A 21,790-nucleotide genomic window follows, 5' to 3' on the forward strand; every position below is an offset into this window, starting at 1 on the left:
TACTTTTGTTTTTAGTACCTTTGCTAGGGTAAGCAGAGCTATTCTGCCTTTATGAAGTGCAAGCCACTCTTTGCTCGAGGACCTAAAGTGTTATCTATGTCATGCCAGACTCACCTTTCAATGCAATGTGCAGCAGTGATGGCCCAGTTTTCATTCAGCAAGGCGGCCCCACACTTATGGAGGTAGGTGGAAGTCCGATACTGCCTCAAGGAGATCTGCCAAGGCCACTGTCCAAAGCCAGACTTTGCGCCTCCCACGATTCTGGCTTAAAGCCTATAGACCCTACCCTACTTTATAGTCCATTTCGTAAACAAGAATGCTGAATATAAGGGACCAAACTGTTGTCGATGTAATGGCTAACATAATAGCTCAATAATTGTTGTTCTTAATATTATTGTTTTTAGCACTTATTGTTAGGATAAGCAGAGCTTTTCTGCCTTTATGAAGTGCAAGCCACTCTTTGCTCGAGGACCTAAAGTGCTATGTATGTCATGCCAGACTCACCTTTCAACGCAATGTGCAGCGGTGATGGCCCAGTTTTCATTCAGCAAGGCGGCCCCACACTTATGGAGGTAGGTGGAAGTGCGATACTGCCTCAAGGAGATCTGCCAAGGCCACTGTCCAAAGCCAGACTTTGCGCCTCCCACGATTCTGGCTTAAAGCCTATAGACATGATCCTACCCTACTTTATAGTACGTTTCGTATACAAGGATGCTGAAGATAAAGGACCAAACTGTTGTCGATGTAATGGCTAACATAATGGCTCAATATTATTGTTTTTAGCACTTATTGTTAGGATAAGCAGAGCTTTTCTGCCTTTATGAAGTGCAAGCCACTCTTTGCTCGAGGACCTAAAGTGCTATGTATGTCATGCCAGACTCACCTTTCAACGCAATGTGCAGCAGTGATGGCCCAGTTTTCATTCAGCAAGGCGGCCCCACACTTATGGAGGTAGGTGGAAGTCCGATACTGCCTCAAGGAGATCTGCCAAGGCCACTGTCCAAAGCCAGACTTTGCGCCTCCCACGATTCTGGCTTGAGGCCACATACGTCGGCCACACACTGCCAGCAACATGAGTGTAGAGTTTATAATCATTTTTGTTAACCAAATAGGTTTTTATCACTAAAAAGTTCGACGACACAAAACGTGTTACAAAACATTTGAGTGGTGATTCGATATTGAAAGTTTGTTTAGATACATTCTATAGTATTTTGTTTATTCACAAAAAGTTCTTTTCTTCAAAAAAGTTCTGAAAAGTGTGTTTTAAATTAAAATTAGATGCCCTAGATTTTATTTATTCACAAACAGAACTTTTTTCGAAAGAGTTCGTTAGAGTATTTTTTTTATCGTCAATTAACATAGCGTTCTTTACAAATATTTTTTTTTCACTTATTTAAATTTTTAACAATTAAATTAATAATTTAAAGAACTAATTTATCACTAGCTGAAGGTCGTTTGCGTAGATTACCTAAGGTTTTTGAAAATTCTCTGAGAACCCTATAATTTTCCGGGATAAAAAGGAGCCTATGTCACGCTATAACCATGCAAAAAGTCACAGCGATCCGTTATAACTTGATTGAAAGACAAATCAACACACAAATACACTTTCGCATAGGTACCTAGCTACCTAGTACCTAACTGTAAAAAGGTGCTAAAATTATCGCTGATACGTTATAATGTGGTCATTAACACTAAAAGTCTAAAACCATTAAGTTAAAATTCTGGAACAGTTATTCACACTAAAATATGAATAAATACTTTAGCGAACTCTTTGGTTACCATAAAGTTATTTTAATAAAAACACTTTTTGATAACATTTTATTTTGGCGACCGAAAAAGATCTCTGCGTCTTAAGATTTAATAAATATTTTTGTAATAATGTCAATAAATAAAAGTTCCATTAAAGTATTTTATAGTGACATATGATTAGTTTTCCATTAATGGCAAAAGTGACGGTAGGTATTTTTAACCCCCGACCTAGAGGGTGTTATAAGTTTGACGTGTGTATCTGTCTGTGGCATCGTAGCTCCTAAACTAATGAACAGATTTTAATTTCGTTTTTTTGTTGTTTGAAAGGTGGCTTGATCGAGAGTGTTCTTAGCTATAATCCAAGAAAATCGGTTCAGCCGTTTGAAATTATCAGCTCTTTTCTAGTGACTGTAACCTTCACTTGTCGGGGGTGTTATAAACTTTTAATTTACACTTGTGTATTTTACTTAAGTGCAATGTCCCTTTTATGGATCACTTTCAATAAAGACCAAAGTGATATGTATTATTAACAATTTAGAGTTCCTAAACTAAACACTTGTATAAACACAAAACTAGGTTTTCCTGTTAGAAGAATTAAGTAGGTAATTTTATTGTACTCATTTAACAGTAATTAATTAACGAATTATGTACAAATCGCACACGTTTTTGTCACAGAAATTATAAGCTCTTGTTCACTTTATTTTTTTTAAATTTTCATAATTAGACACCTTCATGTTTACTATTTAGTTAATGACTTTATCTCCACTAAGGTAAATCGGGTTTTCAATAATCAATCTATCTCTAATTTGTCAATAATAATTTTAAATCAACGTTGTTATTTTTGTCAAAAAAGATCATGAAACTCCTGACAAATAACAACGTTGCTAATTAATTTATCGACAGATTACAGACAGGTAAATTGAATATTGAAATTGGACGTCAATCAATCACTCGCACACGATTCACATCGATTTTATACCGAAAAAAATAATTTAAAAAAAATATAGAGCAGCAACGCTAAGCAAATCAGTAACACTGGCAAAAATAAAATTTTAAACTTCGAACGCGGAACGCTTCACTTGCTTTTTAAATAAAGAACATTTTAATATTAAAACGTTCAGGAACACGTCCTTGCGCTTTGGCCGTGTGATAGCATCGCGAGAAACTCTTTGTTTGTACATTGTTGGACGAGCGAGGTTATTTTTTATTGTTGTTTATACAAAAAGCCTGGCGGTTATACAATTATACATATCAGGTGCTAGGTAGTTCTTTGACCTGACTGCGAAGTGCGAGGCGATTGTGATACGACAATCGAGATCGGGATCACATTTTTCAGTACTTTTTGAGTACGTATTCGATCGCGATTTGAGTTTAGAATCGAACATTCTGGTTTTTTGATACCACATTTCGGTTTTATTATCAGATGGGATGTAATGGGGGTGATACATGCGATTTAAATCAATTTAAACCCGTCCATTAATTAAGTAGCGTGTTTTAGCCAGCCGAAAATTGAACCCGTAGCCCGTACCTCTCTTTCGTTATCGATAGGAGGCGAAGAGTCGCAGTTTGATTTTAGAGTTCCGTACTTCAAAGAAAAAAAGAACCCTTATAAGATGACTTCGTCGTCTGTCTGTCCGTCTGTCGTGTCTGTCAAGAAAACCTATAGAGTCCTTCCCGTTGACCTAGAATCATGAAATTTGGCAATAGCCTACCTATCTGCCAAATTCGCAGCCTAATTCGCAGTTCTTGGCCAGCGTGGTGGACTATGGCCAAACCTTTCTCATTCTGAGAAGAGACCCGTACTCAGTAGTGAGCCGGCCGTTGATCAAGATGATGAAATTACACGCATTTCTTGTAGATATTGCTGAGATATTTTATGTACGAGTAAGTATATAAAATAGTAATATGTAATTGCAAATTATTATTGCTAATGTTAAACCTGATATTGTACCTATTGCGGCATAAAACAATTATAAATATACAACTACATTATACTATAATGTATATCTTATAACAAATTATAAGATAATAGGGTGGTTAACCACACGCCGCAAATATTATTTATATAATATTCTATTTAAAAATCTAAATAAGTATATAAAAGGAAAAGCTGTCTGACTGTCTGACTGATCTATCAACGCACAGCTCAAACTACTGGATGGATCGGGCTGAAATTCGGCATGCAGATAGCTATAGTGACGTAGACGTAAAAAAAAAAGACATCCGCTAAGAAAGGATTTTGAAAAATTTAACCCCTAAGGTGGTAAAGTAGGGGTTTGAAATTTGTGTACCCCACGCGGACGAACTCGCGGGCATAAGCTAGTATTCAAATTCAAAATATTATTATTCAATTAGACTTTCACAAGTTCTTTTGAATCGACAAAAGCATCTACCACTGGTTCGGAATGCCTTTTCTACCGAGAAGAACTAGCAAGAAACTCGGCGGTTGCTCTTTTCAAAGATTTGATATACAATATTATGCCATGTATGAAAGCAATTGAGGTCCCGCGCATCGCTGGAGCGCGCTGCAGGTCAAATCCACGCTCTTTTATCATTTATCATTTATTTATATAAATGACTGTAATGTATAGTTTAAATTACCTTTAAAAGTTACCCAAAATAATTGAAATATGTAACTAATTAAGTTTTTTGCAGACTATAGTTAGACACTTTTTGTAAATGAACAAAAAACCGATAAAAGGAAAATGACAAGGTTTAAATAAATATTAGCAAAAAAAACTCGACTCATTCTCGTAACAAATTAATGACATATTTTTGTAATGATCACTGCTAACTATATGATTACAAGTTTATAGAATAAAGGTGATCACACATCTGTTCTCTCGCGTTGAACGCGTAGTACCTATACCTACGAATTACTGGTTCTTTCTGTGTTACCAAAATAAGGTTTTATTAACGTTAAAAATAAAGATATTGATATCCATATCCATTAACGTGATCTGGACAACATTAATATTACTGGTAAAATAATGTCCCAAGATTAAAGCCATTGGGAGATTTGCACGAATGGTTGAGTAAACCTTAGTCCACTCTCTATTCCTTCTATATAATATACTAGCTGATACCCGCGACTTCGTTCGCGTGGATGTAGGTTTTTAAAATTCCCGTGGGAAATCTTTGATTTTCCGGGATAAAAAGTAGTCTATGTGCTAATCCAGGGTATAATCTATCTCCATTCTAAATTTCAGCCCAATCCGTCCAGTAGTTTTTGCGTGAAGGAGTAACAAACATACACACACACACACACATACAAACTTTCTCCTTTATAATATTAGTGTGAAGTGTGATTCCAATTGTGAGAGTAATCTCACAACTTGATGGGACGGAAATCCGACATGACCGTAGAGAGGTTAGGCTTGTCGTGCTCTCCGTGGCACGGGGGTGAAACACCGTTAACTTCCTAACTCCGGGCTAGTACTGAGAATTCCTTATAGAAAACCCCAATACCTAACCACTTTTGTCCCGACTCGGGAATCGAACCCAGAACCTCGTCATCCGCAGGCAAACATGCTAACCAATAGACCAACGATATCCATACTAATATTATAAATGCGAAAGTGTCTGTTTGTCTGCCTGTCTACTACCTTTTCACGGCCCAACAGTTTAACCGATTCTGATGAGAGGTACAGGGTTAGCTTATATCCCGGGGACGGACATAGACTACTTTTTATCCCGGAAAATCAAAGAGTTCCCACGGGATTCCTAAAAACCCATCCGCTTAACCGATTGGTATTAAGTTTGGTACCAAGGTAGCTTGCGTTCCTGTAATTGACATAGGCATTTTATCCCGGAAAATCAAACAGTTCCCACGGGATCTTTAAAAACTAAAATCCACGCGGACGAAGTTGCGGGCATCCTCTAGTAGATAATAAATGACGCGTTCAGCGAGAGTTTCTAAATGTGTGATTACCCTTTGAAAGATATAGACATCTGTTTTTTAGAACAAGTAATTTGATTTTATCACTTGACTTTTTATCTTGGAATGTGTATGGCATCTCTAGTGTAAAAAATAGTAAATTGATTTTTAATGACTAGAACGAAAGTAAAAAAGAATTATCACCACTCAAACATTTACTGTAATAAAGTAAGGTAACGTTAGGATCAAGATTCAAGACACATTGCGGCAGAGTCGAAGCGAAGTGACGCGTACTTTTCAAAATCTTACAAAATAAGCTCATAATACTTCACACAAAGTACTACTATTGCACTTTGTAAGAAGTCGAACAAGGTCAAGCACAGTGAAGTACAAGTGTAAATTAAAAATTTATAACACCCCCGACATGTGAAGGTTACAGTAACTAGAAAAGAGCTGATAACTTTCAAGCGGCTGAACCAATTTTCTTGGACTATTCCGCGCCTACGATCCAAAGTATCTGAGTTTTCCAAAGAATCATTTTCAAATAAATAATTATGTATCTAGGCAACGTCCATCTTGACAGCTTGACATTTGTCAATTGACATAATATTATGAACCTAACGATTAGATAATCTTCTTTTCCACCAGAAAACTAGAAAAGAGCTGATAACTTTTAAACAGCTGAACCAATTTTTTTGGATTATAGCTAAGAACACTCTAGATCAAGCGATATTTCAAACAAAAAAAAACTAAATTAAAATCGGTTCATTCGTTTAGGCGCTACGATGCCACAGCCGATATACAGATATACACGTCAAACTTATAACATCCCTCTTTTTGGTCGGGGGTTAAAAATGAGATAGAGTTGTAAATGCGTGCATTGACGTACACGTAAGTTGTGACTCTCCGGCAATGTGTCTTAAGCCAAAGTTTCTTGGAATAAACAATGAAAATCTACATACCTTCTTTGTAATTGGACATATTGTAAGACTCGGTGGTGGTAGAGACGGTCGAGGTAGATACAGGTGTGGTAGCATCTTCTGACGTCACATTGCCAGATTGAGTAGTCTGGTCTTCTGAAAAATTAAAAAAAAACTTTAAAAGGCTTTCTGGCAAGTTTTGCTAATAACTACTAATAATTACTTACTTAATTACTTTTACTAATAATACTAATAAATAAGTAGGGGAATAAACTACCAAAGATAATAAACTCATGCTCTATAATAAGATACCACTGATTTGCTAACTTACAACCGTATTCACAAAGGTTACTATGAGGTCTCATAGTGCGCTCGAACGCATAGTAGGTTCCACCAATCAGATGACTGTATCACGTCAATTTACAATGATCTGATTGGTGGATCCTACACTATGCGTTCGAGCGCACTGTGAGACATCATATAATATAATAGTAATGATTGCTAATACTGAATGATAGCTATCGAGCTTATTATTTGTAATCAATTTGAACTAAATGTTGTCTATAAACTTGAAGTTATAGTAGGGACTGTTGGCGACAAAGTTGCATTTACGGTGAACTCTAACATCGACGCTTCTGTCATGTTGTCTGTTGTCTGACAACGTTGTTGTCTTGCGGCGTTGTTGTTGTTTTTGTTGGCATTGTTGTTAGTTGTTCCGTTAACAGGGCTCTCTCCGTCACTCGTTTCATACAATCGTAGTTCCAATTTCATTTGAATATTAAGCAACCAAAGTCCATGAAATTTTGCAGACATATTCTAGAAACTAATATCTGTGTCTGTGGTGTTTTAGATTTTTCTTAAAATATGTAGTTTTAAAAATTACAGGGGCTCAAAGATTTGTATGAAAATTTTTAAGACCGCGTAACTTTGAAACCGAATATTTTAACGGAAATCTGGAAAACCACAGACATAGATATTAGTTTCTAGAATATGTCTGCAAAATTTCATGGACTTTGGTTGCTTAATATTCAAATGAAATTGGAACTACGATTGTATGAAGCGAGTGACGGAGAGAGCCCTCTTTGTAATCTTAACAACAACGTTGCTAAGTAACTTAACTTACAGATAGATAGATTGTTTATAAACGGCAATACGCAAACTTACCGATTTCAGTAGTAGTTACGTTTGTATTCTCAGTCTTAGAAGGCTCAGTTACATTTGAAATCGAACTAAACGTTGTCAATCCAATACTAGAAGTTGTAGTTGGAATAGTTGGCGACAAAGTTACATTTACTGTGAACTCTAACATCGGCGCTTCTGTTACAGGCAACGCTTGTGTTGTTGTTGAAGTTGTTGTTGTTGTTGACATTGTTGTTGGTTGTTCCGTCAATACTGGTGTTATAATCTTTGTTGTTGTTTCAACTGATGATGTTTCAACGATTGTTGTCGGTTGTTCCGTGGTTGTGGTTGTCGTAGATTGTGTCGTTGTTGTTGGGGTTTCTGTAGTGGTTGTTGTTGTTGTTGTCGATGTTGTTTCCGGTTTCGGTTGTATTGTTGATATTAGGATCCATCCTTCTGGTGGCGTTATTGGTGACCATACGTCTGTAAAGTTTGAAAATAAAAATAAATAAAATAAAATGAAATTTCTTTAATAGGTACCCTAAAAATACGCTCCAAACTGACCCCTTCTTTTTTTTTGAAGTCGGTTAAAAGAAAATACAAAAAAAAAGATTCCGACGAATTGAGAACCTCCTCCTTTTTTCGAAGTCGGTTAAAAAGGTTGCCTGGTAGAGATTGCTCTAAGCAATAAGGCCGCCTTTGCACATAATTGTTTTTCTGTTTTCTTCTTTCTGTGTTGTGTTTCTTTACATGTGTTTTTTGTGTATAATGAAGACTATCATCTACAAGGAACCAACAGTTTATTTTGCTATAATCCGCCAAACCAAAGAATGTGGGAAAAATGGGATTTGTGTGGTGCTGCGTGGTGGTGGTCCGTGTGGCTCGCTTGGTGGATGGCTTTTCCTGCATGTTTATCAGTGGGTGGGCGGGCGGTGCATGTCGCATGCTGCATGTTGCACCATACAGATTTCTTTGGTTTGGCGGATTATACCAAAATAAGCTTTTGGTTCCTTGTATATCATGGACTTCCGCATAATAACGCCTGCTTTTATACGACTGTCTCTCTATCTATCTATCTATCTATCTATCTATCTAAAAGGTCTAGTCCAATAGAGAAAGATGAAAGTAGTCTTGCGTGCTAAACTAAAAATTGTTTCGTCTACGCACTCCCGTCACGTATCTAGGTCGAACACGAGCAAAGCCGGGTCAATGGAGTATCTATTTATTGTTTAGGTGAAATTCACTCACTTTCGACAACCAGTAGTAATGGCTGGGCTCCACTATCGAGATTCGGCAAATTATTCGTTGATATCGCGAATCGTGCGGCCGTGCGTGTTTGTTAATCTTTCACGCAAAAACTATTGGACGGATTTGGCTGAAATTTTGAATAGAGATAGATTTATCCTGGATTAACACATTATGCTACGTTTCATCCCAGAAAATCAATGCCTTCCCATGGGATTTTTGAAAACCTTTATCCAATGGAACGAAGGCACGGGCGTCAGCTAGTCAGTTAGTATTTATATAGATTTGCCAAACACAAAATATTCGCCGTAACCATACATAGTGTGGCCAGTTGATTTGCCAAATGTCGAACTATCGTATTTGCAAAAGTCGAATCATTTGCCAAATCCCGATAGTGGAGACGTACCATAACAGTTAAATCGATCTTTATAATCGAATTTGTGTTATAAAGGCGATTTCGATTTTTTATTTTCTTTTCGGTTGATTCGACGTGATTGAAAGTGATTTATGAAAATACTTTAAAAGTAAGAAAGAGGTTGAGATATTGTGATACTTATAATTTAATTAATAAGTATTTTATTGAACTTTTGTTATAAATAGAGATTTCTCTGAGATTGAAAGAGAAACTTCGTATAATAGTCGAAAATAAATGTCAAAAAAATACCCCAGTACAGAATCCTCGGTGCGCGAGTCTGACTCGCACTTGGCCGGGTTCTTAGGGATCCGTACCCGAAGGGTGCCAACGGGACCCTATGATCCTACTAGGGTTCTTTTTTACTTTTAGATGTCGGAACCCTAAAAAGATATCAAGTACTTGGGTATAATTTCTCAGAAATTCAATTCTTATCAATAAAGAATATACCTATCAATTATCTACATACAGATTGTAGACAATTACAACTTTGGCCGCTTTTTTTTTTATTTCGCACTACCCACGCAAAGATCAATGGCCATTCACGGGTATGTAAGGTGCTATTAAAATGTATTTATTATCTACACATACTGAAATGGACATGTACAAGTACGCTGGAAGAGATGTGCCATACAAAAAAGACAGTTTTTCCATGCCGATTCGAAGCGCCCACCGTCAGCCTCAGAATTCGAGTAGCAATTCCGCGAAACTATAGCATTAAAAACCTGTCGCACTTGTGACCCTTTTCTACAGACACGACACCTAACGCAAGTGCGTAACCGTGCTACGCCAATATGATCATTAAGGTGCTAAACGACTTACGGCCTTTGACTGTACCTACTGGGAATTTAAATAATTGATATTTTGTGCCAAATGGTCTTCGTGTTGACACTATATTGGTAGATGTCTCATCACTAATATTTAGCTACGAGTACCCTCACATGAAGCTCACGCCAAAATGACGAAAGTCAAGCTACTTTTAAAACAAGTCGGCAATCGCAAGTCCAGCGTACCTACTTGTATCAGTAGAGGTCAGTGCCGACACTGTATATCTATCGAACACAAAGATTAGTCATCTGTCCCGAATTCTTGGAAAGTTTTGACTCATTCGTAATTATTAGAAATATTTTATCGAATGCTTTCGATTTATTTATGGTAGATTTCTTTTCTGATTTCTTTCCTAACTGAGTTTCATGCGGCATTATGCCATAACCCTAAGGCACTGTGTACTTGAACGAAGCCTATTATCTACTTAAGTACAGTCATTATAAAGTCACTAAACGCGGCTATCGAATGCTTTCGATTTATTTAAGTATCTAGATTTCTTTTTTGATTTTTACCTCCCTGCGTTTCGTGCGGCATTGTGCCATGACCCTAAGACACTATGTACTTGAATTACACCTATTATCTACTTAAGTAAAGTCATTATAAAGTCGCTAAACGCAGCAAAACAGTCTCAGCACCTAACAAATTCGAGATGTTATTATCTTTATTTCTGGTCTGGTATAAAAGTTGATATAATTAGGAGTTTTTTGACCCGTTTCTCAAGTAATGCAATGAATTTAAATGTGCAATAACGTATTCACTTGCAAATCTAAACTTTTCGCATACCAAATACGTTTGGGTACTTTATTGTGGTACACCTAACTCTTCACACTTATATTATAAAAGCGAAAGTTTGTATGTGTGTGTGTGTGTGTGTGTGTGTTTGTTACTCCTTCATGCAAAAACTACGGGACGGATTGGGCTGTTTATCCCGAAAAATCAGTTTCCACGGGAATTTTAAAAAACCTACATCCACGCGAACGAAGTTGCGGGCATCAGCTAGTCACACTAATATTATAAAGGCGAAAGTTTGTATGTGTGTGTGTGTGGGTGGATGTTTGTTACTCCTTCACGCAAAAACCACTGGACGGATTTGGCTGAAATTCGGAATGGAGATAGAAAATATTCTGGATTAGCACATAGGTTACTTTTTATCCCGGAAAAGTCCTGGCCCGCGGACGAAGTCGCGGGCGTCAGCTAGTATACAATATTGGTGTCTAAACTTATCTAAATTAAAGTTCCGTTTTTCCTTTTGAGGTACGGAACCCTAAATATAAGATTTCTGCGCAGGTACAGCAGTGTTACTGATAAAAGTGGAAGTACTCTATACGGTATAATTATTATTATTAATGGGTAAATGCTTAACAGGGCTCTCTCCGTCACTCGCTTCATACAATCGTAGTTCCAATTTAATTCTAAGCAACCAAAGTCCATGACAGACATATTCTAGAAACTAATATCCGTGTCTGTGGTGTTTTAGATTTTTCTAAATATATGTAGTTTTAAAATTACAGGGGCTCAAAGATTTGTATGTAAATTAAGACCGCGTAACTTTGAAATTGAATATTTTAACAGAAATCTGGAAAACCACAAACATAGATATTAGTTTCTAGAATATGTCTGCAAAATTTCATGGACTCTGGTTGCTTAATATTCAAATGAAATTGGAACTACGTTTGTATGAAGCGAGTGACGGAAAGACCCCTCTTAACTAATATAGGATTTAGACAAAAACTTACCGTCTGGGGTAGGCGTAGTACTAGGCGTAGTAGTGGCAGGAACTTTGGAGTTTTCCACAGCGTTTGTCCAAGTCACAAAAGGCGGAAAATCTGTAGACGACGATGGTTTTGTTGTTTCAGGAATTTCAACTTCAGTCACCGGTCTTAAGGTTTCTTTTTCCGTAACTTCCTCTTGTAAAGTTACGCTGTTTGTAAACGGTTCTTGTGGTATATCTTTCTCTGTTACAATTTCTTTAGACGGTTCGACGGTTGGTTCTGTTTCTGTAGGTTCTGTTGTTGTAACTATTTTATCTTTTACTGTTGTTGTTGTTAGTTTATCTTTTACTGTTGTTGTTGTTGTTAGTTTATCTTTTACTGTTGTTGTTGTTGTTAGTTTATCTTTTAGTGTTGTTGTTAATGTATCATTTACTGTTGTTGGTGTAGTTTTATCCATCACTGTCGTTGTTGTCGCTTTTTCAGTAACGATTTCTGTTGAGGGTGAAGATATTGGTAATGCAGTTTCTGTGACAATACTTTCAGTTGTTTCTGTTACTTTTTCTGTTGTTGTTGTTGTTGTTGTTGTTGTTGTTGTTGTTGGCACTTGTGTTGTTGTTGTCGTTGACACTGTTGTTGTTGGACTAGGTGGTACTGTTGTTACTGTCGTAGATATAGTTGTTGACGGTGTTTCATCTGGTTTCGATGATGTTGTGTTAATATAAGTGATTGTTGACACAGATGGTCTTGTAAAAAGTGGTCCATTGCTAGTAGATGGTGGCAAAATTGTGATATTTAATCTTGGTGGTATAGGTAGAGGTTTTTTTGTAGACGGTCTTTTTGGAGGTAATCTGTAAGGAGGTTTTCTTGTAGTGTTATACGGTGAGATAGGTTTCGTAGGTCTAGGTTTAATACTTATATGAGTCGGTCTCGTGAAATTGTTTGGTCTGTACGTTGGTCTTGGTTTATAAGTAGGCTTGATTGGTTTCCTCGTAGGTTTTATCGGTTTATCTGTGGTTACTTGTTCAGTGATTTTTACAGATTCTGTCGTAGGTTTTGGAGCTTCTGTTTTTTCTGTCACAAGACTTCCAATATCGTTAGATATAGTTTGGAAAGTTGATATTTTAATTGGTGTTTCTGTAGCATCATCAAGTTTAGTTGGTTGGGTTGTTAAACTTTCTTTTGCGATAGTTGTATCTGTTTGTACTTTTGGATCATCATTTTCATTTGCTATTTTATTACTAAGCGTAGTTGGTTCGTCTGATTTAGTTTCTATTACATTTGGTTCGGTACGTTCTTCGACTGTTGTTGTCTTATCTGTTGATATTGCTTCAGTGACTGGTTTGTTACTATATTTGCTTGTTACTTTATCAATATTTGTTACTGTTACTTTATTAAGCCCAGTGTCATGTTTATTTGGGTATACAGCGTCGGGGATTTTACTGACGGTGCTGTGAACTTTATCTTCTGTTAGAGGATGGACGAAATTAGCGCTGTCTATTGCGTTGTCTTCTATATTGTTGCCGATTATCTGTGGTAAGGTTGTTTTGTCGGCTATCTGGCAGCAGGAGCCGAAGTAAAACCTGTCTATACATGTTCCTAGATGGGTCCCGTTGGTTTTGAGGCAGTCTATCGCGAACATACATAGTCCTTCTTGTCCTGTACTTCTTGATATGCACGGCAAGTGTCTTATATTCCTAGCTAGGGGGACTGGACCTGTAACAAAGACAAAAATAAGTTAGTAACACTGAAACGGTTTTTGTTGTTGGAAAAGAGGCTTTCCACTGGAGCTGGGGTATGAATAAATGAATGAATGAGTATATTTTTATTGCACACTACAAAATTAATACAGAAAAAGCACATACAAAGCAAAACAAAATCATTTCATCATATTACTCAAACTCAAACTCGAAATCATTTATTCAAAGTAAGTACGTACGCCTTTTCAATGGTGGGAAATCAGAATTGCTAGATTTGAAAGATGATATAGTGGTGATAATTAATTACGTAAACTTAAAACTAAAGCTACGAGGGTTCCAAACGCGCCCACGTCTGAGAAAACACTTATATGGTACTATTTCGAGCGCTGTCCAGAAAGCATCCAGAAAGCGACTAGCTCGAAAAGTACAATTGAATCCATTGTATGATTCCACCTGTACACCCATTTGGGGTGGTGTAACAGATGAAAATGTACATTTGTATGCTTTGTTTTTATCTGTGACACCAACAACAAATTAATGCATTTTCTTTCTTTCTTTCTTTCCATGTAAAAGAGATAAATATGTTTATCGCTGACTGCACACAATGTTAACGACAACTCTCTCTCCACTAGTTTGTCGCAACTACTTACTAAAGACAAGTGTAAATTAAAAATTTATAACACCCCCCCCCCCCCTCCCCAACCTTAAGCAACCAAAGTTCATGAAATTTTGCTGACATATTCTAGAAACTAATATCTGTGTCTGTGGTATTTTAGATTTTTCTAAAAATATGTAGTTTTGAAATTACAGGGGCTCAAAGATTTGTATGTGAATTTTTAAGACTGCGTAACTTTGAAACCGAATATTTTAACAGAAATCTGGAAAACCACAGACATAGATATTAGTTTCTAGAATATGTCTGCAAACATGGACTTTGGTTGCATATGGATATTCAAATGAAATTGGAACTACGTTTGTATGGAGCGAGTGACGGAGAGACCCCTCATCAACGCTCGAACTGTGAAAAAAAATCATCACTATTCCAAGATCAAGAATTCCTACAAAATTTAAATTCTGCATCTGAAAATAGCATTCGTCCTTATGTAGCGACATCTATTTTGTTATTGATGAAACAGTAGGTAAAAATCAATTGATTTCAGAAAGATGGCGTGACATGGTCAATCAAACATCAAACAAAAGTACTAAGTTCAGAAATCGATTTTTTTAAAGATATTGCGAGAAAAATATAAATTAAATAGAAAAAAAATATTTAAGTAAGTATTTCTTATACCTACCTACTTAGTTAAAATCGTTAAAATACATGTTTTTCAACCCCTGACCTAAAAAGAGGGGTGTTATAAGTTTGACGTGTGTATCTGTGTATCTGTCTGTGGCATCGTAGCGCCTAAGCGAATGAACTGATTTTAATTTAGTTTTTTTTGTTTGAAAGGTGGCTTGATCGAGAGTGTTCTTAGCTATCATCCAAGAAAATCGGTTCAGCCGATTGAAAGTTATCAGCTTTTTTCTAGTTACTGTAACCTTCACTTGTCGGGGGTGTTATAAATTTTTAATTTACACTTGTATTTTAACAAGTTAAATAATACACATGTTATACTAGTAAAGATATCTATAAATATAATTAATATTACTATATTAGAGATCTGCATAGATGATATTAAGTAATCCATACTAACATCATAAATGAGGAAATGTGTCTGTCTGTCTGCTAGTTTTTCATGGCCCATCCGTTCAACTGGTTCTGATGAAAGGAACAGAGTTAGTTAACATCCTGGGAACGGACATAGGCTGATTAAAAAAAACAACTGAAAGTTGATAATCGAATATTGCACATTTTTTAAAAGAAGAACTACATAGGTACCGTATGAAAAAGTTTCACTCAAAAAATCTCAAGCCATGAAGGTTCTATGTCAATTCGAAGTACCTATATTACAATAAAACGGCAATTTCATACTTTAACCCCTATTATTATTAATATTAATTATTATAAACTATTTAAATGAGACCCGTTGAAGTCTTTAATATGGCCACCCATATAAACTTGAATAAAAGAATTCAACGCGTTTCAATGCCCCACTCTATTATAATTACTAGCTGGCTCGCTCCTGCTTCGATTGAGTGGAATTTTTTAAAATCGGTAAGAGAGCGGAATTTTCTAAAATCCTGAAACACTTATTTCTTCCCGAAAGTTTAAATTTTAATTTTGTTTTTTTATTTGTATGGCAGCCGTATTGAAATTTTCAGGAATACACACTTTGTGTAAATTTCAACTTTCTACTTATTACGGTTTATGAGGTACAGCCCATTGACAGACGGACAGAAAAGCGGAGGCTTAGTAAATCCAGGATCCCGTTGGCATCCTTCGGGTACGGAACTCTAAAAATTATGGAGTTTTTAACATATTTTCATCCCCTATTAAACCATGACCAAGATCCTTTCTTAATGAACGCCTACATCATAACAAGTGTAAATTAAAAAATAACACCCCCGACAAGTGAAGCTTACAGTAACTAGAAAAGAGCTGATAACTTTCAAACGGCTGAACCGATTTTCTTGGATTATAGCTAAGAACACTCTCGATCAAGCTACCTTTCAAACAAAAAAAAAAACTAATTTAAAATCGGTTCATTAGTTTATGCGCTACGGTGCCACAGACAGATACACAGATACACACGTCAAACTTATAACACCCCCCTTTTTGGGTCAGGGGTTAAAAAAGAAATTAAGTAAGTATAAGTAAGTGTAAAGTAAAATAAATAAAAAACCAGCTAAGTGCAAGTCAGACTCGCGCACCGAGGGTTCCGTACTTGGGTATTTACGCCGACATTTCGACAAAAACTATTATGTACAAGTAAAGCCCTTTCATATTATAACCCCACCTGGTAGAGTTAGCTTAAATTGAAAATTAATCTATTTATTCATGAACACATTTTAATAATTATTATTATTTTCATGATGTAATCACAAATTCACGGATTGCGGATTTTTCCTTTACTTGTGCTATACACGACACGACAGATGGACAGACGGACAGACAGACGGACAACAAAGCGATCCTATTTAAGGGTCTCGTTTTTCCTTTTGAGGTACGGAACCCTAAAAAAGTGCCATTTGTTGTACCCACGATGGTATGGAACTCTTCGTGAGCGAGTCCGGCTTTTTTTAACCCCCGACCCAAAAAGAGGGGTGTTTTTTTATCTGTGTATCTGTCTGTGGCATCCTAGCTCCTAAACTAATGAACCGATTTTAATTTAGTTTTTTTTGTTTAAAAGGTGGCTTGATCGAGAGTGTTCTTAGCTATAATCCAAGAAAATCGGTTCTGCCGTTTGAAAGTTATCAGCTTTTTTCTAGTTATTACTACCTTCACTTGTCGGAGGTGTTATAAATGTTTAATTTGCGCCTGTTTATAATTATGTACTGATTTAGAATTATGCACTTGACCGACTTTTATAATTATGTACAAATATACCTAAATAAAGAACTAAGTACCTATTGTTATTTTTTTGGTAGAACTAAAGTTCTAATTACAAGACATCACGTGGGATACTTAAAAAATTAACAGGGCTCTCTCCGTCACTCGCTTCATACAATCGTAGTTCCAATTTCATTTGAATATTAAGCAGCCAAAGTCCATGAAATTTTGCAGACATATTCTAGAAACTAATATCTGTGTCTGTGGTGTTTTAGATTTTTCTAAAAATATGTAGTTTTAAAATTACACGGGCTCAAAGATTTGTATGTAAATTTTTAAGACCGCGTAACTTTGAAACCTAATATTTTAACAGAAATCTGGAAAACCACAGACATAGATATTAGTTTCTAGAATATGTCTGCAAAATTTCATGGACTTTGGTTGCTTAATATTCAAATGAAATTGGAACTACGATTGTATCAAGCGAGTGACGGAGAGAGCCCTCTTAATTTGCATTATTTCTGGTCGTGTTGACCTTTCAACACTAGACTGTGGGATTATTAAACTAGCGGCACGCTATGATGGCCGGTTTGACGTTTGTCCGCTCATGAAGTTCCGTATTAATTGATAACGACTTTGAAGGAAATAATTGTATTACTTTATTGACGATAGTGATGTGCAGAGATTCATAAATTTTATCGAATGTAGTTTTAGGTTTAGGACTCAAAATTTATTTATTAAATTGATTTCTTAAATGTATACAAGTGTAGAAAAATCAGTTTGCACCATTTAAGGGGTGAATGTACTTGTGAATATGAACAATTTTCACTATGTGGACAAACCTCTGAAATCGCAAAAAAATATCAATAAATTTTTAAAAATGGAATCTAATACGATCGTCACATAGGATCGCTGGCTAGCACAACTACTACCTCCGGCAAACTCGCGTCAATGCTCAATGCAAAACAAAGCAGTTTCGAATTGACGTTGCTTCGAAAAGTATAAACTGTCAGTGCAATGCGATTGTGATATAGTTTTGACCTGGCTTTGGATTTCAAATATTGATACTGCATTACTGTTGACCCTTGCTCGTTAATTTGGACTCTGTTCAAGCCCTTTGTTGTGGATTTCGTCGATATGACCGAACGTACGCAGAGAACTGTTCTAAATAGTCAGACACGTGAGTTCGTAATACGCCTTCGTAACTATTTCGATCGTGAAGCTCAAAATGGAGGGCCAATTTTACCTATAACGTCAGTGGTTGAACGCGTAGCTGATGCGCTTAATATTGGACAACGAACTGTTAGACGGATAACTAAAAAAAAATATGGCGAGACTGGCACAGAAGAAAATAAACTTCACACACCAAAAAAGAGAAAACGAGCAAAACCAGTCGTAGGCATCGATAGCTTTGATGCCGATGCTATCCGAAGACATGTTTACGGCTACTATTTACAGAAGGAGTATCCAACAAGAAAAAAGTTGGTGCATTCACTGAAGGAAGCTGGATTATTCTTCGGTGGGGAAAGTTCTTTAACGAAGATTTTGAAGACCATTGGATTTCGATACAAAAAATGTAACAAACGCAAAATATTGATGGAAAGATTTGATATAGCGATGGCAAGGTATACTTTTTTACGGCAAGTGAAAGAAATCAAAAATTGGCAAAATGTTGTGTTCTTGGATGAAACATGGCTTAATGCTAACCATACTGTAGGCCGTTCTTGGAACGATGACACAGCAGCATCTACTTCCAAAGTTCCTGTAGGAAAAGGATCGCGACTTATAATTTGTCACGCCGGAACCATCAACGGGTTTGTCGAAGGTTCTCTCATGGCTTTTGCGTCAAAAACCACTGGAGACTATCATGAAGACATGAATGGAGAAAAGTTTACTGAATGGTTTACCTCAATGTTGTGTAGCCTCCCTGAACCATCTATTATAATTATGGACAACGCCCCATACCACTCGATGCAAATTGACAAGCCACCTGCCCAATCCCAAAAGAAAGCTGATATCGTCGCATGGCTTCGTAAAAATGGCGTAGATGCAAACATGAATATGTTAAAAGCGGAATTAGTACGTCTTTTAAAAGAAAACAAACCAACCAAGATCCGATACGTCATTGACGAAATAGCATTAGAACATGGGCACAGAGTTATACGGTTACCGCCTTACCATTGTGAGTATAATGCGATTGAGTTGGTGTGGGCTCAAATTAAGGGATATGCTGCAAGACACAATACAGAACCCCCATTTACCACAAAAAAAATGCTAAAATTATTAGAAGAAGCTTGTGAACATGTGACTAAAGGAGACTGGGAAAAGGTTGTGAATAGAACTGTTAAATTAATAAGGGAAGATTATGAAAGAGATGTGAAAATAGATAATATTATAGAAAACGAACATATAATTATTAATGTATGTGATGATAGCAGTGACGACAGTGAAAATAGTAGTATGGACGAATCTGATTAATTATGGCCTTTTGTGGCACCTTTTTTGGTATCTTTTGTATTCATATGTTTCTTGTGTGCATATAAAGTATGTATATTCATTTTCGTTCAAATATTCAGTTCGTTCAAATAAATTAAATAAACATATACATTTTTGTTTTATTAAACCTATTTAATCAGGTACAAAAACAAAACTTAATTGTTTTTTGTTCGAGAATAAATTGACATTCCACATCACTATTGTAATGTGTCAAACCGGCCATCATAGCGTGCCGCTAGTGTAGTGCCAAAACCCACTTAAGAACAGCACATCGCGCGTCGCGTGCGTGTTTTAGGGATCCGTACCCCAAAGGGTAAAAAACCGGCCAAGTGCAAGTCAGACTCGCGCACTGAGGGTTCCGCACTCAGCTATTTTTTCCAACATATTGCACGATAAATCAAAAACGATGATACATAAAAATAAATAAAAATCTGTTTTAGAATGTACAAATAAAGCCCTTTCATATGATACCCCACTTGGTAATCTTACTTTGAAAATTGAAACACATTTTAATTTTTTTTTTAATGATGTAACCACAAATTCGCAGTTTTCAGATTTATTCTTGTACTTGTGCTAAGACGAACGGACGGACAGACAGACAGACAACAAAGTGATCCTATAAGGGTTCCGGTTTCCTTTTGAGATACGGAACACTAAAAACGGTAGGGTAATGAATGCATACCAATATTACAAATGCGAAAGTGTTTCTATCTGCCCGTCTGTTTGCTAACATTTTAAAGCCCATCCATTTCAATGAATTGATGGGTACAGAGACAGATGCGTTCCGGGAAAGCTCATCTAACTTTTGGTCCCGGAAAATCAAAGAAAGAAATAGTAGATTATTCAACATGGGGGTAATGCAATGTCTTACGTCATAGCCGCTGGGATAAATCACAAGTGTAACGAGGGATTTTAGAGTAACTCCCGAGCGTAGCGAGCTTTCTTTCACTTTCATGATGAACCTTCACCGTTAAAACAAGTGATATTTCATTGATGAAAACACATAACTGTGTGCCTAGTGGGAGATTTTTAACCTATTCGATCGCGTAAAAGTTAACTGCGTTTTGTATGGAATTGAAACAGCGCCATCTTCTTGTCACTAGACGGCGCTGTTTCAATTCCATACAAAACGCAGTTAACTTTTACGCGATCGAATAGGTTAAAAATCTCCCACTAGGCACACTGAAGGTTAGAGGTGCGTGTTCGGGATAGAACCTCCGAACTCCCAAACAGGACAGACGTCTTAACCACTTTGCTATCACGGCTACTTACTTTACTATTTCATTTTTATTTTTATTCAGTTACAAGTCAGCCCTTGACGGCAATCTCACCTGGTGGTAAGTGATGATGCAGTCTAAGATGGTAGCGGGCTAACCTGGAAGGGGTATGGCAGTTTTTTTAAACCCATACTCCTTTGGTTTCTACACGGTATCGTACCGGAACGCTAAATCGGTTTGCGACACGGCTTTGCCGGTAGGGTGGTAACTAGCTTCGGCCGTGGCTAGTTACGTGGCTTCAGTTCGGCAGAGCTGCCAAACTAATATGCCAAGTTCTATAAGGACTCGTGCGAAATGTCACCATGTCCAAAGGTCAATAGCCTTAGTGTGTAATTGCCTATATTTATTTTAATAGGTGTAGCCAACATGATAATATTATAATTATCCATGAAATAAATTACTGTTACTATACTGTAATTACTTTTTTAGTGGTACTACCTCAAAAGGAACAAGTGTAAATTAAAAATTTATAACACCCCCGACAAGTGTAGGTTACAGTAACTAGAAAATAGCTGATAACTTTCAAACGGCTGAACCGATTTTCTTGGATTGTAGCTAAGAACACTCTCGATCAAGCCACCTTTCAAACAAAAAAAAACTAAATTAAAATCGGTTCATTCGTTTAGGCGCTACGATGCCACAGACAGATACACAGCTACACACGTCAAACTTATAACACCCTCCTTTTTGGGTCGGGGGTTAAAAACGGAACCCCTTATAGGATCACTTTGCTGTCTGTTTGTCTGTCTGTCTGCCTGTCCGTCCGTCGCGACTGTCAAAAAACCTATAGGGTACTTCCCGTTGACCTAGAATCATGAAAGGCAGGTAGGTAGGTCTTATAGAACAAGTGAAGGAATAAACCCGAAAATCGTGAAATTGTGGTTACATCACAGAAAAAAAATGTGTTTCAATTTTCAAAGTAAGATAACTATACGAAGTTAAACAGATTTACATTTATTTTCATGCATAATAGTTTTGATTTATCGTGCAAAATATCGGAAAAAATACCCGAGTACGGAACCCTCAGT

General features: G+C 36.7%; 1 protein-coding gene across 1 annotated transcript in view; it reads right to left on the reverse strand.

Annotated features, from left to right (window-relative positions):
* LOC123879029 (serine proteinase stubble) overlaps positions 1 to 21,790 on the reverse strand; it is a 43,013-nt gene that overhangs the window by 3,547 nt on the left and 17,676 nt on the right. The window contains exons 3-6 of the mRNA XM_045926525.1: positions 11,887 to 13,575; positions 7,711 to 8,148; positions 6,589 to 6,702; positions 884 to 1,061 (exon numbers count right to left, since the gene is read on the reverse strand). Of these exons, the coding sequence (XP_045782481.1) occupies positions 884 to 1,061; positions 6,589 to 6,702; positions 7,711 to 8,148; positions 11,887 to 13,575 (2,419 nt within the window). The remainder of the gene's footprint in view (positions 1 to 883; positions 1,062 to 6,588; positions 6,703 to 7,710; positions 8,149 to 11,886; positions 13,576 to 21,790) is intronic.

This window comes from Maniola jurtina, chromosome 27 (assembly GCF_905333055.1).
Source record: "Maniola jurtina chromosome 27, ilManJurt1.1, whole genome shotgun sequence".
In the NCBI taxonomy this organism is placed as follows: domain Eukaryota; kingdom Metazoa; phylum Arthropoda; class Insecta; order Lepidoptera; family Nymphalidae; genus Maniola; species Maniola jurtina.